We start from the raw sequence: 14,490 nt of genomic DNA on the forward strand, positions 1-14,490 counted from the left end.
GTTTGGGTTAGAAGGGACTTTAAAGCTCCTCCAGTATCAACCCTTGCCATGGGCAGGGACACCTTCCACTAGAGCAGGTTGCTCCAAGCCCCTGTGTCCAACCTGGCCTTGAACACTGCCAGGGATGGGGCAGCCACAGCTTCTCTGGGCAACCTGTTCTAAAGGCCTCACCATGATCACAGCAGCCTCAAGCCTCAAAAACCACCTTGCAGCAGGGGACAAGGTGATGCCGGTGCCTTCGCTCACTGGCACAGCTCCTGAGGGATGGTTAATCCCTGTGAGGTGGGTGATGCTTCATGGTGATGGTGGAAGACCTTCACCCATCACCTCCCATTGCCAGGCACCCTCTGCTGGGTCGTGGAGGGTCCTGTTGCAGTGGGGACAGCTTTGTGCTGCCATAGAATCAATTGGGTTGGAAAAGCCCTTTAAGCTCATCCAGTCCAACCCTTCCCAGCACTGCCAAGGCCACCACTAACCCATGGCACTGAGGCCTCAGCTGCACGGTGTGTGAACACTTGCAGGGATGGTGACTCCAGCACTGCCCTGGGCAGCCTGTTCCAGTGCCTGAGCACCCTTTGGAGAAGGAATTGTTCCTCATCTCCATCTAAACCTGCCCTGGTGCAGCTTGAGGCCATTTCCTCTTGTCCCATCCCTTGTTCCTTGGGAGCAGAGCCCAGCCCCTCCTGGCTCCATCCTCCTCTCAGGCAGTTGTAGGGAGCGATGAGGTCCCCCCCTCCTTGGGGACAACCAAGAGCAGTCCTGGGGGGACTCAGCTGCATGTCCACCATACACAGCCCCCTGCACCCACAGCAGGGTGCGCTGTGGGGCTGCAGCCCCTCACCCTGCTCTCAGACAGCGGGGGAACAAAAGCCACTCTCTGTGTGTAATGTACTGCCCCGTTTAGCACCAGTTCCTCCAGCCTGGCCTGGCCGGGCTGAGGTGAAGTGCCCCAGAAATGCCAGCTCTGAGCCCATGGGGTGTCCGTTTGGCACCAACCATTGTGGCATCCGAGCCAGCAGCCCTGCACATGCCATTGTGCCCCTTCCAGCCCTGCCAGTTCCCCATGGCCCCGGTCACTGGTGGGTTCCTGCCTGCTCCCAAGCCCCTCTCTTCAAGGACACGTCCCCTTGGCCACTAAGGGTCAACTCATGGCACCTCAGACCTGCTCCACAAACAAGGTCCTGCTCCATGTGAATGGTGCATCAGTTGCAGCGTCCCACACTGGACAACGGCCCTTCTGAGGTCTGTCATGCTGGGTCCAACAACTCCATTATAAATGCTTTTGAAGGGGTAGGAATGAAATCCTGGCTCCACTGACAAGTGATGCCATGGGGCTGAGTGCTGCTAACTGCAGCAGCCTGAATCCTGCAGCCCCTCAATAATGCACCAAACCTGGCCAAGCCGCTCCATGTTTCTGGAATGAAAAGAGCTACATCCAGCTCTGGTGCAGCAGCACAAGAGGGATGTGGAGCTGTTGGAGAGAGGCCAGAGGAGGCCATGGAGCTGCAGCGAGAGCTGAAGCAGCTCTGCTCTGGAGCCAGGCTGAGAGAGCTGGGCTGGTTCAGCCTGGAGAAAAGAAGGCTCCTTAAGGAGAGACCTTAGAGCAGCTCCAGTGCCTAAAGGGGCTGCAGAAAACCTGGAGCGGGGCTTGGGACAAGGGCCTGTAGGGATAGGCCAAGGGGAATGGCTTTAACCTGCCAGAGGGGAGACTGAGATGAGCTCTTAGGCAGAAGTTCTTTCCTGTGAGGATGCTGAGGCGCTGGCACAGGGTGCCCAGAGAAGCTGTGGCTGCCCCATCCCTGGCAGTGTTCAAGGCCAGGTTGGACACAGGGGCTTGGAGCAACCTGCTCTAGTGGAAGGTGTCCCTGTCTGTGGCAGGGGGTTGGAACTGGAGGAGCTTTAAGGTCCCTCGCAGTACAAACCAGTCTGGGATTCTGTGGTTCTATGAAGTAAACCCATTTCTCCAGCCTGCATCAATGTTCTGTGCCAGTGACGAGCACCTTTACCCTGGCTCCCCAGGAAACTCAACTTCAAAACAAACAGAAACCCAAAACTATTTATTTAGATCAAGGATCCCCCATGCAGCTGGGACCTGCCCCTCTGCAAGCTCTCAAGTCAGGGTGGGGGGACCAGCGGATGGAGGGATGCTGACAGGGGGATGCAGCAATGATCAGCCTCTTCTCCCAGGGTACAGGGGATGGGATAAAAGGAAACGGCCTCAAGCTGCACCAGGGCAGGTTTAGATGGAGATGAGGAACAATTCCTTCCCCAAAGGGTGCTCAGGCACTGGAACAGGCTGCCCAGGGCAGTGCTGGAGTCACCGTCCCTGCAAGTGTTCACACACCATGTAGCCGAGGCCTCAGTGCCATGGGTTAGTGGTGGCCTTGGCAGTGCTGGGGAATGGTTGGACTGGATGAGGTTAAAGGGCTTTTACAACCTGGTTGGTTCTGTGATTCTATTCTAAGAAGTGGGGCAGAGACACCGTGCACCCTTGTGCAGTGTCCTGGGGCAGAGGCAAAGCACTGGGATGGTGACATGCTCCAGCATGATGAGGGGGTCCCCAAGGTGCTCAGCTCCCACAGACTGACCCAAACCACAGACCCATAACCTGAGCCTGTCCAGCACAGAAGGACGCTTTCCCCCAGCACCCACCCCTTTGCCCCTCTGGACCTGGGGTCTGAGCTCCTGGAGGTCTGAGTCCTGGCTTGCAGGGGGCAGGGAATGAGCTGATGGTGGCCCTGCTGTCACCCATGCACACCCATCCAGGGACACCCTGCACTCACTGTCCTGCAGCCCCCATCCTGCTGGGGACCCTTAGAGCCAGGGACACCCCAGTGCATGGAGCTGGGCACAGGGCTCCGGTGAGCCGGGGCACAGTGGTGGCACAGGGGGGCTCAGTGGGGGTCCAGGCAGGAGGCAGGCACCGGGGTGCAGTGGAGCCTGGGGGGACAACAGGGGAAAGGAGGGACCTTCCGTGGGCTGCCAGTGAGCGGGAGCAGGGCTGATGCCCGGAGCCAGACCTGCGGGATGAAAATGGGGTTCAGGCAGGGTGTGGGGCTGGGCAGCATCCCCTCAGCCCCATTCCACTCCCTGTGGAACCCCCAGCCCAGAGCAGCCACCCCACATTGCAAGAGGGAGGGGTGGACCCGCCTCCCACACCCCCCAGCACCCCATGGGGTCCTGCATCCTCACACCAGCTCCCACTCTGTGGCCGGGGGTGCCAGCCCCATTCCCAGGCCTTTTACCACAGCAAGTGTCATCCCATGTGCCAGAGGTGCGGAGGTGCAGTGGGGCAGGGGGGCCAGGGTGGCTGATGGGGCCATGGCCTTGGAGGGGCTGTGATGAGCCCATGGGGGTGTCCGGGAGGTGCTGTGTGAGGAGCAGAGAGCAGGATGTCACAGAGCATCCACAGGGATGCTTTAGGACCAGGCCATCCCAGAGGGAACCAGCAAAGTGTCACCCTCCAGCCTGGCTCCAGGAATGCTCCCTGGGATAGGCAGCACCCAGAAAGCTCAGTGTAGCTGGGCAATGGGAATGTGGGCTCCAGAGGGTGCCCAGAGCCTGCTGGGTGCTGTTGGGGACTCCCCATCACCAGATGGAGGGAAGGGACCCCGGCCATGTCCTACCTGTGCAGAGCTAGTGGCTGTTGGGGATACGGGGTGGAAAGCAGCCATGGATACCCCATGGAGCAGGATCCAGTGGCACCAGGAGCCTGCAGGGGAGAGGCAGGGAGGGCAGTGCTGGTTCAGGAACCATGCAGGACCCAGACCTGGTTTTGGCTGGGGAAAGCCAGGGATGAAGCTTTCCTGCCTAGGGGTAGCACATTCCCACTGGATGGATGCAGGCAGGCATCACCCCATGCCATAGGCGATGGTCTGGTGAGCTGCCAGGGGCCATCCTGGCCACGGGACTGGAGCTGCCATTCACCAGGGGCACAGAGATTGGCTGTGTCCTCTCCCCTGCTCCCACAGGGCTCTGGAGCTGGGACGCAAACCCAGTCCTCCTGGTGCCCAGTGCCAAATCTCAGTGGGGTGGCCCCTGGACCCCAGCCCCATTCTTGGGCATCAGATCCCCAAGTCCTGTCCCCATTGCTCTGGGCTGTCACCTGTGGCTCCTGCCTCCAGCTCCTGCTTGGCTTCCCGCCTCCACTTCGCTCGCCGGTTGGAGAACCAGACCTGGGGAGGACAGAGGAGGACGAGGCTGCAGCATTCCCCCAGTGGCACACCCCTGAGAGACCAACCCAGCAGCACCCGCACCCTGGCCCCACTCCAGCTCCTTGGCACAGCTCTTCATCCCAGAACAAGGGCTCTTTGCACACCAATGAGCGTGGGGATGGGGATGGGGATGGACATAGTGATGGACATGGGGATGAGCATGTCATGGGCATGGGAAGGGTATGGGGTGGGGTGGCAATGGGCATGGGATGGGCATGAGCATGGCATGGGAATGGGCATGGGATGGGCATGGCTGTGAGCAGAGGAAGGGGCTCGATCCCTCATCTTCTCCACTTCAGCATGCTACAAGCACATTCCAGGCTCCAGGAGATTCTTCAGCGCAGGGCATGGGAAAAGTGTGGATGCACATGTGTGCGTGTGCACCACCATGGTGTGGGGTGACCACATGGATGGCGAAGGTTTGCCAACAGCAATGGGATGTCTGCCTGGATCAGAGTGTGCCCTGGATGCATGCGTGAGGGGGCTGTGTCATGGAGTCTGCCATGGAGGGATAGCAGAAGCAGGGAATGCGGCTGGAGCAGTGGCCGCATTGGGATGGGACATGCAGCATCATCCCCCTCAGAGGCACTGGGCACAGGGGCTGCGTTGGTCACCAGGACCAGATGGTCCAGCTGCAGAATGGCTTTATGAGGGTCTCCTCTCACCTTGATGGTTGTGTCTGGGAGCTGGGTGGCCGCAGCCAGTCTCTGCCGGGTGTCGGTGTCTGGGTATTGTCCCCTCTGAAACTCTGCAAGGGGAATTGGGGTGGGATGAGCCTGTCCAGAGTAGCAGCTGCCAGTGCTGTGGCACATGATCCAGCCGGTCCATCACCAGCAATTCAGAGTGGTTTGGAGCACCACAGCAATGGCCACGCTACTCAGAGGGGCAGAAGCCCATCCAGAACATGTCAATGCCCTCCCATGGGCATAGCCCCACTCCATCCCGGCGCTCTGTGCACCCCGGGGCTGGCACACTGAATGCCACAGCCCCTGGTGTCCCATGCCATGTCCCACCTCTCTCCAGGGCCTCTGCTTGCTGCCTGGAGAAGACCGTCCTGTTCTTGTGCTGGGTGCTTGGTGGGAGCTGCCGGGGCGGGTGCTGGGTCCCCAGGGAGCCGGTGGCAGCAGCTTCAGTGGGTGAGCAGCATCCTGGGGGATGTGGGGCAGGGGGGGCAGCGAGAGGGGACACTGTGGGGACCACAGGGAGAACGTGGCGGGGACCTGGCCCTGAGGAGGGTCCATGGACCCCTTTGAGCTGGGGCACAGGGTCAGTGCAGGAGCATGATGAGGAGCACATGTGAGGCTGGGGGTGGCAGGAGCTCTCTGCCCGCCTGGAGCAGGTCTGTCCTGTGGGGTGCCCCCCCCCATCCCCTGCACCCCAGTGGTGCTCACCCCATGGCAGCGTGTCCCTCGCAGAGCCCAGCTGAGCCGCCAGCCGCAGGTCACTGGGCAGCTTCCTCAGCACCCGATTGATGGAGGAGACCTGGGCAGGGGAGACGGGGCTGTGCCATGGGCAGGGTGTGCTGGGAGAAGCCCCTGTCGCAGTGGGCATCACTCTGCTCCCTGCAGGAGCTGGGACAGGCTCAGGCAACACCAAGCCTGGAGGGATAAGGCTGATGCCCCAAAGCTCATCCCAGAGGCGCTCAGCCACAGCCACACCTGAGCACGTGCCAGGGGTTCTCCATCTGCTCAGCTCTTTGTTGATACAGGCAACCCATTCATTTCAGTGCACTTACAGCATCCAATGTGAGGCAGCCTGCATCTCAGGCTGGAGACAGTGGGATTTATAGGACTGGGTCTGGCATTAGGAAGTGCAGCTCAATAGGACAAGAGGAAACGGCCTCAAGCTGCACCAGGGCAGGTTTAGATGGAGATGAGGAACAATTCCTTCCCCAAAGGGTGCTCAGGCACTGGAACAGGCTGCCCAGGGCAGTGCTGGAGTCACCATCCCTGCAAGTGTTCACACACCGTGTAGCTGAGGCGTCAGTGCCATGGGTTAGTGATGGCCTTGGCAGTGCTGGGAATGGTTGGACTGGATGAGCTTAAAGGGCTTTTCCAACCCAGTTTATCCCATGATTCTCTGATTCTCTCTGCTCTGATGCTGCAGATCACATCTTATTGCCTCTGCTGACCAGTGGCACATGGAGCAGCCCCACCTCAGGGTCTCCATGCCCAAGATCATGGCCAAGTTCACTGGGGGTGGCTGGTGGGGCTCTGCTTTAGTGGGAGGGAATGATTTGCTTCCCCTCCCTGCCTACTCCTCCCTCCACCATCCCGCCCTTCCCTGCACAGCCTTCCCGTCCTTCCCAGGACTCACGCTGGGGATCCTGTTGCTGGTGCAGGTGCCCTCAGCATGGAGCTGCCTGCGGATCTCCCAGGCAAACAGGGAAGGCTGCTCCAGCTTCATCTGGGCAATCCTGGCCACCACCTTGGGTGTGGCCATGCGGGGCTTGCTGCCCCCCATAGCTTTGGGCCCCACGGCCCCTGTCCTGTAGTAGTGACCCAAGATCTTGCTGACGCAGCCGTTGGACACCTGCAGATGGGATGGATGGGGCAGAGGCTCAGCAGGAAATGGATTTGGAGAAGGAGATCCCCCCACTCCCAGAGGCTCCCACCTTGAGGCTGCGGGAGATGTCGGAGCTCCGGATGCCACACGCCGCCAGCTCAATGATCCGCCTCCTCTTGCAGGCAGGGAGGGGGCGGCCGCTCAGGAAGAGCCCCCCCAGTTGGTTCACACCGCTGGGCCCTAGGGGTGGCCGAGCAGGAGACAGGGACAGAGCTTGTTGGGGGTGGGAGGGGAGGGGATGGTGCTGGCTCTTCCCAGCCTGGCTCCCAGGAGAGCACCAGGGTGAAGGGTGGTGACATAGGGGACCTCTGGGGACTGATGGGGATTGGGAAGGGAGGGGGCATTGGAAGGGGCTGGGAAGGAGGGTTTGGAGCTTGGAGCAATGTGGGGCTTGTTGGCTGGGGTGCGGGTGCAGGCATCGTGTGGCAGGAGCAGGCAGGGAATGGGGGTATTCATCAAGTGATGCTGAAGGGATACCCCATGGAGGAGCAGGGGGAGGAGGAGAGGCTGCAGGGGAAGGCAGCTGCAACGGGGGTGATGGGCTGGAATGGGCAGGGAAGCACTGGACATCATTGGGATGGCCTGACAGCTCTGGGGTGCTGCAGTGTATCAGCTACCAGCACGCAGTGCAGGCTTTGGGGGGGGAAAGCAGCCTCATTTGTGATGGGGCAAGGGCTGACACAGAACATCCCCAGTTTCCTGAGGACCATGGACACAGGGACCATGCTTGGGGTGCAGCTGCATCCCTCACCTCGGTGTTGCATCGTGGTGAGGCTCCACAAGGGCTTTGGGTGGCTGGGAATTGCAGAGAGGAGATGGTGGCTGTTAGGAGGAAGGATCAATCAGTGGCAGTGGCCAGGGCTCAGCCACATCCCCTCGTTACCCTCCTGCAAGGAGAAAGGGCAGCAAGGGCAGAAACCCTCAGCAGAGGATGGAAACACTTGAGGGCGTCTGAATGCTTGGAAAATCATTGCTTTCCAGGCACAGGGGATCAAAGGGACCTGGATTTAAATTGCTCACAGGGCTGCAAAAGGCACTTGGGCTCTGAAGTGGCTGGGAGATGCTGGGATGCTGGAGAGAGATGCCAGGAGAGATGGGCTGGTGACAACCAGGATACCAGGAGCCTCCAGTCCTTCAGCTGGAGATGCTCTGCCCCTTCCTTTGCCAGAAAAGCAAGGCAAAGCAGCCTTGATCTTGCCCCACATGGTGGGGACACACTCCCAAAGTTCCTGCCCTTTCCCATCCCCAGCCCTTCTCTCTGCCCCCTAGCACCTTCCCTCGCCCCAGAGCCTGACCTAAAGCAGCCCCATGGATGTAGTGGGTCCTGCTCCAGTGGAGGTGTCCCTGCCTGTGGCAGCGGTTTGGAACTGGAGGAGCTTTAATGTCCCTTCCACCCAAACCATGCTATGGGGGACACAGAGCAATTCCTGCTCCAGCAGCCTGTCTGCTCCTCAGCTACCCCAGGATTTCACTTGAAACACCCTATAAACTCCTGGACACCCCAAAGGGGGCTTGTCCCGCTCCAGCTCCCAAATCCCACTGCAGCCATGGTGCTGCTTCCCTTCAACAGCTTGAGTGAGTGCCTGAGGACACTCACCTTGGCTGTGAGAGTCAAGAAAAGCAAGATCCATCCTTCCTTGTCCATCAACAGGACAAGTGGGCAGATTTCCCACAGATGGAAAGAAACCAAATCTTCCTCTTGTTCGGAAATGAATGGATCATCCTGGAACAAAGCAACCGAGGCTGCTCCAGGAAGGAAGGAACAAGCAGCACGGGCACAGCCTCCAGCAGTGGTCCCCAGCTTTGTTCCCAGCCAAGGGCTTGGCTCGTGCTATGCCAGGAGGTGACACGGGGATTTCTTTCTACATGGAAAAACAGGTGCACTGGGAATGTCGAGCCGGGAGCCCACTGTCCCCCTTGGTCCGGCTGAGGGACCTTGGAGAGGGGCTGAGCTGGGCGTTTGTGCACATAGGGGTGAAGAGAGAAATAAACGAAATGGGGCTTGATCAGGCTGGTGCAGAGCAAACCATTCCTGGAGAACCCAAAGCTTTCTCCATATTAAGGCACCTTCACCACCCAAATCCTACTGGGAATTGCTTCCCACACAGGGTAAGAAGTCACAACCACCCCAAGCAGCCCTCCCATGCCCGAGCTTGCCCTGTGCTACCCTCCATGTTCATACAAGCATGAGTGTGTGCACACGCATCCACACACATCCAAGTGCTTCTGCATGTATGGACACACACACACATGCATGTGCTCCTTTCTCCCCATGCCCAGCTGCGCACACATGAGCACACACTTTTACACGCATCCATGCCACCATCTGCACATACACGTGTGTGTATGTGTGCACAGGTGACTACGGCTGAGCGCAGGGATGCCCGGAGGGATGCAGGGAGGTACCTGTGGAGCTGAACCGGATCGTCCTCGGAGCCAGCCAGGTGCTGCCGAGCCGGTGCCGTGCGAGGCGGCTGCTGAAGGAGCGGGACCGTGATGTCACGGGGTAGGAGGAAGAGGAGGATGGGGAGGAGGGGACGGCCCGATGGTGACCGGGCGGCCGCGCCCAGCACACGCCCGGCCCGGGCTGCTCCGTCGGTGGCCGGGCCTGGTGGCTCCGAGACCCACCGAACCCCCCTGGACCGGACAGTGGGTGGGTACCGGTGCTACCGGCGGCGTTTCAGCACCGGCGCCCGGTGGACAGCGCGGCCCCCGCTGCATCCCCGGTAACCCCCGGCGGAGCCTCCCTGGGCTCCAGAGAGCCCCTCAGAGCAAACAGGGGCAGGCAGAGCTGCCATATGGGCAAGCGCTTGGTATTCGCTCATAAGCCCATATTCGGGGCTACAGCATGTATTTACTTTATTGTTTTAGGGGGGTGCTCTGCGTTTTGGGGAGTATTGGACAAACACTGGGGCGGCCGGGGATGGCGGGACCAGCGGGGACATGCCGGTGCGCAGATGGCCCTTTTCTTAGGAGATAAAAACGTAAAATAAACCACGTTGTAAATGTTTCAAAGTAAAATATTTGAAGAGCAAATATTGGCCCGAGAGGAGCCCGGAGCCCCGGCCCTCCGCGCCCGGCCCCGGGTGTCACCGAGCGTTATTAGCACCCCGGTCCCGGCCCCCCGCTCCTCGCACCGCCGCCCGCCTTTGTAAAATGCCATATGCTCCGAATTACACATTAACCACAGCCTCGCAGGGCCCGGACCCGGTCCCGGCCCCCGGGAGCCGCCGCGCCGCCTCCCCGCTCCCCGCTGTGTCCCCCCGCATCCCGCCCCGGGGCTGCCCGTGAGGCTCCCGACAGAGCGCGGAGAGCTGTAAGCCGGGCCCGGACCCCCTCCAGCTCCGCCCCGGCCGCCAGGAGCCCCGGCGGAGCCCCCGCACCGGGGGAGCCCCGTGCGTAACGCAGCGCCGGGCGGCGGGGAGCGGGGCGCGGGGCTGAGCCCCGGGGCGGGGAGGGCCCGGCAGCCGTGGGTCGGTCCCGCCGCTCCCCCCACAGCTGGTGGGGGGCCGGGGGCAGCGGGCGGTCCCGGGAGCGGCTAGCGCGGTCCCCAGGGGCTGTGCGAACCGGGCCGGGCGCGCCGGCGGCTTGCGGGGAGCGGCGCTGTTACCGGGCTGGTGCGGCAAGGGATGCAGGGGCCCGGCGCGGAGCCGGCTGCGGGGGGACGCCTCGGGGCTGTCCGGAGCTCAGGGGGGCCGGAGGAGCCCCCTGGGGACGGGGAAGGCGGCAGCGGCGGGCGCCGGGGCCGTGCGTCTTCAGCGCGGAGCTGGCCCGGCGGCGGAGAACGGGAACGGGGAAAGGGAACGGCCGGGGAGGGCATGGGAGGGCCGCGGAGGAGAGGGGAGGGAAGGGGGAGATGGGGAGGTGGGAAGGTGGAAAGATGGAGAGGTGGAGAGAGGGTGAAATGGAGAAAAGAGACATGGAGTGATGGAGAGATGGAGAGGTGGAGGGATGGAGAGGTAGAGACATGGAGAGGTGGAGACATGGAGAGGTGAAGAGATGGAAAGGTGGAGAAATGCGGAGATGAAGTGATGGAGAGGTGGAGACATGGAGACAGAGATGTGGAGACATGGAGACATTTACACATGGAGAGATGGAGAGGAGGAGAAATGGGGAGAGGGACTGATGGAGAGGTGGAAATGTGTGAAGACAGAGACAGAGCGATGGTGAAACAGGGAGACAGAGATGGAGAGGTGAAGACATGGAGACATGGGGAGGAGCACACAGACATGGAGAGATGGAGACATGGAGAGGATGGAGGGGAGGAGAGGTGGAGAAATAGGAGGAGAAACTGAGAAGAAGAAAGGTGGAGAGGTGATAAGACAGAGAGCAATGGTGAAATGGGTAGACAGAGATGGAGACATGGAGACATGGAGATGTGGAAACAGATGTTGCAATGTTGAAATGAGAAGACAGATGGAGAGGTGGAAATATGGAGTTATGGAGAGATGGAGATATGGAGAGCTGGAGATGCAGAGACATGGAGAGGTGGAAGGACAGAGGTGGAGTGACAATGAAATGGGGAGACCGAGAGGTGGAGACTTGGACATGTAGAGACATGGAGAGGTGGAGAGATGAAGACAGAGGCATGGAGACATGGAGAAAAGGAGAGGTGGAGAGGTGGAAAGGCAGAGAGAGTGATGTTGAAATTGGAAGACAGAGAGATGTAGAAGTAGAGAGGTGAAGAGATGAAGAAGAGGAGAGAGGGGAAGGGGGAGAGATGCTCCAGGTCCCACTGTGTCACCTGCATTTCATGCTCACTCCTCTCCACCTCCCTCCAAACTCAGGAAAGAGCTCTGCAGACATTCCTCTCTGGTGGGCAATGCAGCAGCACTGTTGTGCGGCATATGGGCCGGTCTGGGAACAAGGATGGCCACAGGATGGGATCCAGCTGGAGCTGTGGGAATGCCAGTCCCTGCTCCCCTGCCTTCCCTCAGGCATGGGCAGGCACCTCCTGTGCCAGGACCTTATGGTGCATGGGGACTGTGGATAAAGCTGTCCATGCCCCCTGCTCCAGGACCCCACCGCTGATTCCAGGACTTCAGTTTGGATCGTGGTGGATACCATGAGTATGTCCCCAGGACCAACAGCCTCCAGGCAGCACCTTCACACCATGGTGACTCTAAATGGGAATGCTTGGGAGAGCTGGAAGAGGGAGTGCTACCCTGGGAAAGGGATGGAATACTGGGTTCGCCTGGGACAGGGTGGGGATGCTGTCCTCTGGTAGGAGAGGGAGCTTGAGGACAGGGAGGACAGAATGGGGATGCTGAGCATTCCAGGGGCAGGATGGAGATGCTGTGCTTCCCAGGAGAAGGACAAGGATGCTGAGAATCCCAGGTGCAGGACAGGGATGCTGTGCTTTCCGGGGGATAGAACAAGGATGCTGATCATCCCAGGGGTAGGGTAGGATAGGGATGCTCAGCATTTCATGGGCAGTGAGTATCTCAGGGGTAGAATGGGGATGTTGTGCTTCATGGGGGAAGGACAAGGATGCTGGGCATCCGAGAGGAAGGATAAGGATGCTGAGCATCCCAGGGGCTCTTTGGGTTTTCAGCAGCTGGCACATGGTGGTGCAGGATGAGGTAGGTGCAGGATGAGGTGGGTGCAGGAGGGGGTGGGTGCAGCAGTAAGGGTTGTGCAGGGCTGCTGGTGCAAGTGGGGATGAGATGTGGGGGTGTGTTGGGATGGAGAGGGAATGGGAGGGATTCACTTTTGCTTCTTAACAAGCGTGAACTTGGTATGAGCATGGCATGAGCGTGTCATGAACATGGCATGAGTGTGGCATGAGAATGGCCATGAGCATGGCATGAGAGTGGCACAGGCATGGCATGAATGTAGAATGAATGTGGGATGAGTGTGGAATTGAGTACGGCATTAGCATCTTCATTTTCACCTTTATTTTTGTCTCCATCTCCACCTCCATTGATCTCATCTCCTTTCCCAAGCAGATGCAGGTCTGGCTGATAAGGACACCTGGGATGCTAAAGGGCAATTGGGTTTCTGGAAGTCGTTTGCCTCAGCACAGCACGATGGTGTGATTGGAATCTCTCATTACCTGCAATTAGGTGAGTGCACGTCAGGCAGCTGAGGAGCTGGCTCCTGCCTCGAGGGGAGCCAGCCCACAGTGGTGGCACAGCAGGACCCATGGGACCAGCCACAGCCAGTAGCATCAGTGTGCTGTGGCACTTCCAGTGACACCAGTGGCTTGTGAAGGGGATGGAGGACAAGTGAATGCACCCGGGACCGGGGCTACCAGAGACCACTATGGGGCAGTGAACAACCAGGTCACCCCAAGCCCCAAGCTCTCCAGGCAGAGGCGAGCTCTGATGAGCCTTCATTAACCATAATTGCAATCAAATGTAATTGTAGTTGCTCAGCTCTCCCTGCCTGGGAAGGAAATTCCTCTGAGATCCTTCCAGCTGGATTCAGGGAGCTACACAGATGGGTCTTCCAGTGCCTAAAGGGGCTATAGGAAACCTGGAGAGGGGCTTTGGGCAAGGTCCTTCAGGGACAGGACAAGGGGAATGGCTTTAACCTGCCAGAGGGGAGACTGAGATGAGCTCTTAGGCAGAAGTTCTTCCCTGTGAGGGTGCTGAGGCACTGGCACAGGGTGCCCAGAGAAGCTGTGGCTGCCCCATCCCGGCAGTGTTCAAGGCCAGGTTGGACACAGGGGCTTGGAGCAACCTGCTCTAGTGGAAGGTGTCCCTCCTCATGGCAGGGGTTGGAACTGGAGGAGCTTTAAGCTCCCTTCCAACCCTTCTAAGGTCTCCCCTTAAGGAGCCTTCTCTTCTCCAGGCTGAACCAGCCCAGCTCTCTCAGCCTGGCTCCTGAGCAGAGCTGCTCCAGCCCTCGCAGCGTCTCCATGGGCTCTTCTGGACTTGCTCCACATCCCTCTGCATTGGGATCCCACTGCAGGACCAAAGCTGGGTGCTGCAGCACATTGGGGTTGATACAGTTACGCCAAAGTGATGCCTCCAGCACAGAAAGGGTCTTTCCCTTCCTCTTCATAGCTCCTTTCTGCACATCCAAGGCTGCTTTCCATCTCTGTGGGCTTTCTCTCCACAGCAGGACCCTGTTCCCCCTCAAGCACCAGGGATGGCTGGAAAAAGAAATCCTTTCTTTTCTCCTCCAGAAAGCACACGTGAAACTTAAAAGCCGCAATGAGTCAGCCAGGCAAGCAAACCTCCTTTACCTAAGTGCTCCCACCTACATTTCCACTCGCTTTTCCATCAAAAAGATGATTATTAAAATATTCTGGCTAAAAGAGGCAACTGTGGGGCTTGAAGATGCCCTCATTGGAGCTGGAGCACATGGATGAGCCTTCATCTTCCCGAGCAGAGCCTGGTGGGATGCAGCTTCAAGCTGGGACACTGGTGAGGTGTAGGTCCAGAAATGCCATAAATTGGGATAATGGAGCAGCTCTGCTCAATTTTGGGGCTGAGGAGGTGACTCCCTGCCCTTGAGTTCCCACCCTGGCACTCATGAATGAGTCATGGTGCAAAGTGTTAAATAGGAGCAAGGGATGAAACAAAGACATGCATTACCATGAAACAAGCTGGAGCAAGGAAATGAAGGCAGTGGAGGGATTCGGCAGGTTGGGAGCCGGGAGAAGGATCCTTCCATGACTGCCTGACCCACAGGGAGAGATTTTGGCAAGGGTGATCCCGGTGTGAAACCCGGGATTGGGACCATAGGGATGCTCTGGTAGAGC

At 59.3% G+C, this 14,490-nt stretch overlaps 1 protein-coding gene across 1 annotated transcript; it reads right to left on the reverse strand.

Annotated features, from left to right (window-relative positions):
- Positions 1-4,064: 4,064 nt before the first annotated feature.
- PAX4 (paired box 4) lies at positions 4,065-7,543 on the reverse strand. The gene is made up of 7 exons (XM_062613619.1): positions 7,531-7,543; positions 6,829-6,959; positions 6,531-6,746; positions 5,606-5,696; positions 5,228-5,362; positions 4,880-4,962; positions 4,065-4,175 (listed from the first exon to the last, which is right to left on the reverse strand). The coding sequence occupies exons 1-7, from the start codon at positions 7,541-7,543 to the stop codon at positions 4,065-4,067; spliced, it is 780 nt and encodes a 259-aa protein (XP_062469603.1).
- Positions 7,544-14,490: the final 6,947 nt, after the last annotated feature.

The sequence above is a fragment of the Pezoporus occidentalis genome, unplaced genomic scaffold (assembly GCF_034315485.1).
Source record: "Pezoporus occidentalis ecotype Australia unplaced genomic scaffold, CSIRO_AGI_Poc_V1 ctg17, whole genome shotgun sequence".
In the NCBI taxonomy this organism is placed as follows: domain Eukaryota; kingdom Metazoa; phylum Chordata; class Aves; order Psittaciformes; family Psittacidae; genus Pezoporus; species Pezoporus occidentalis.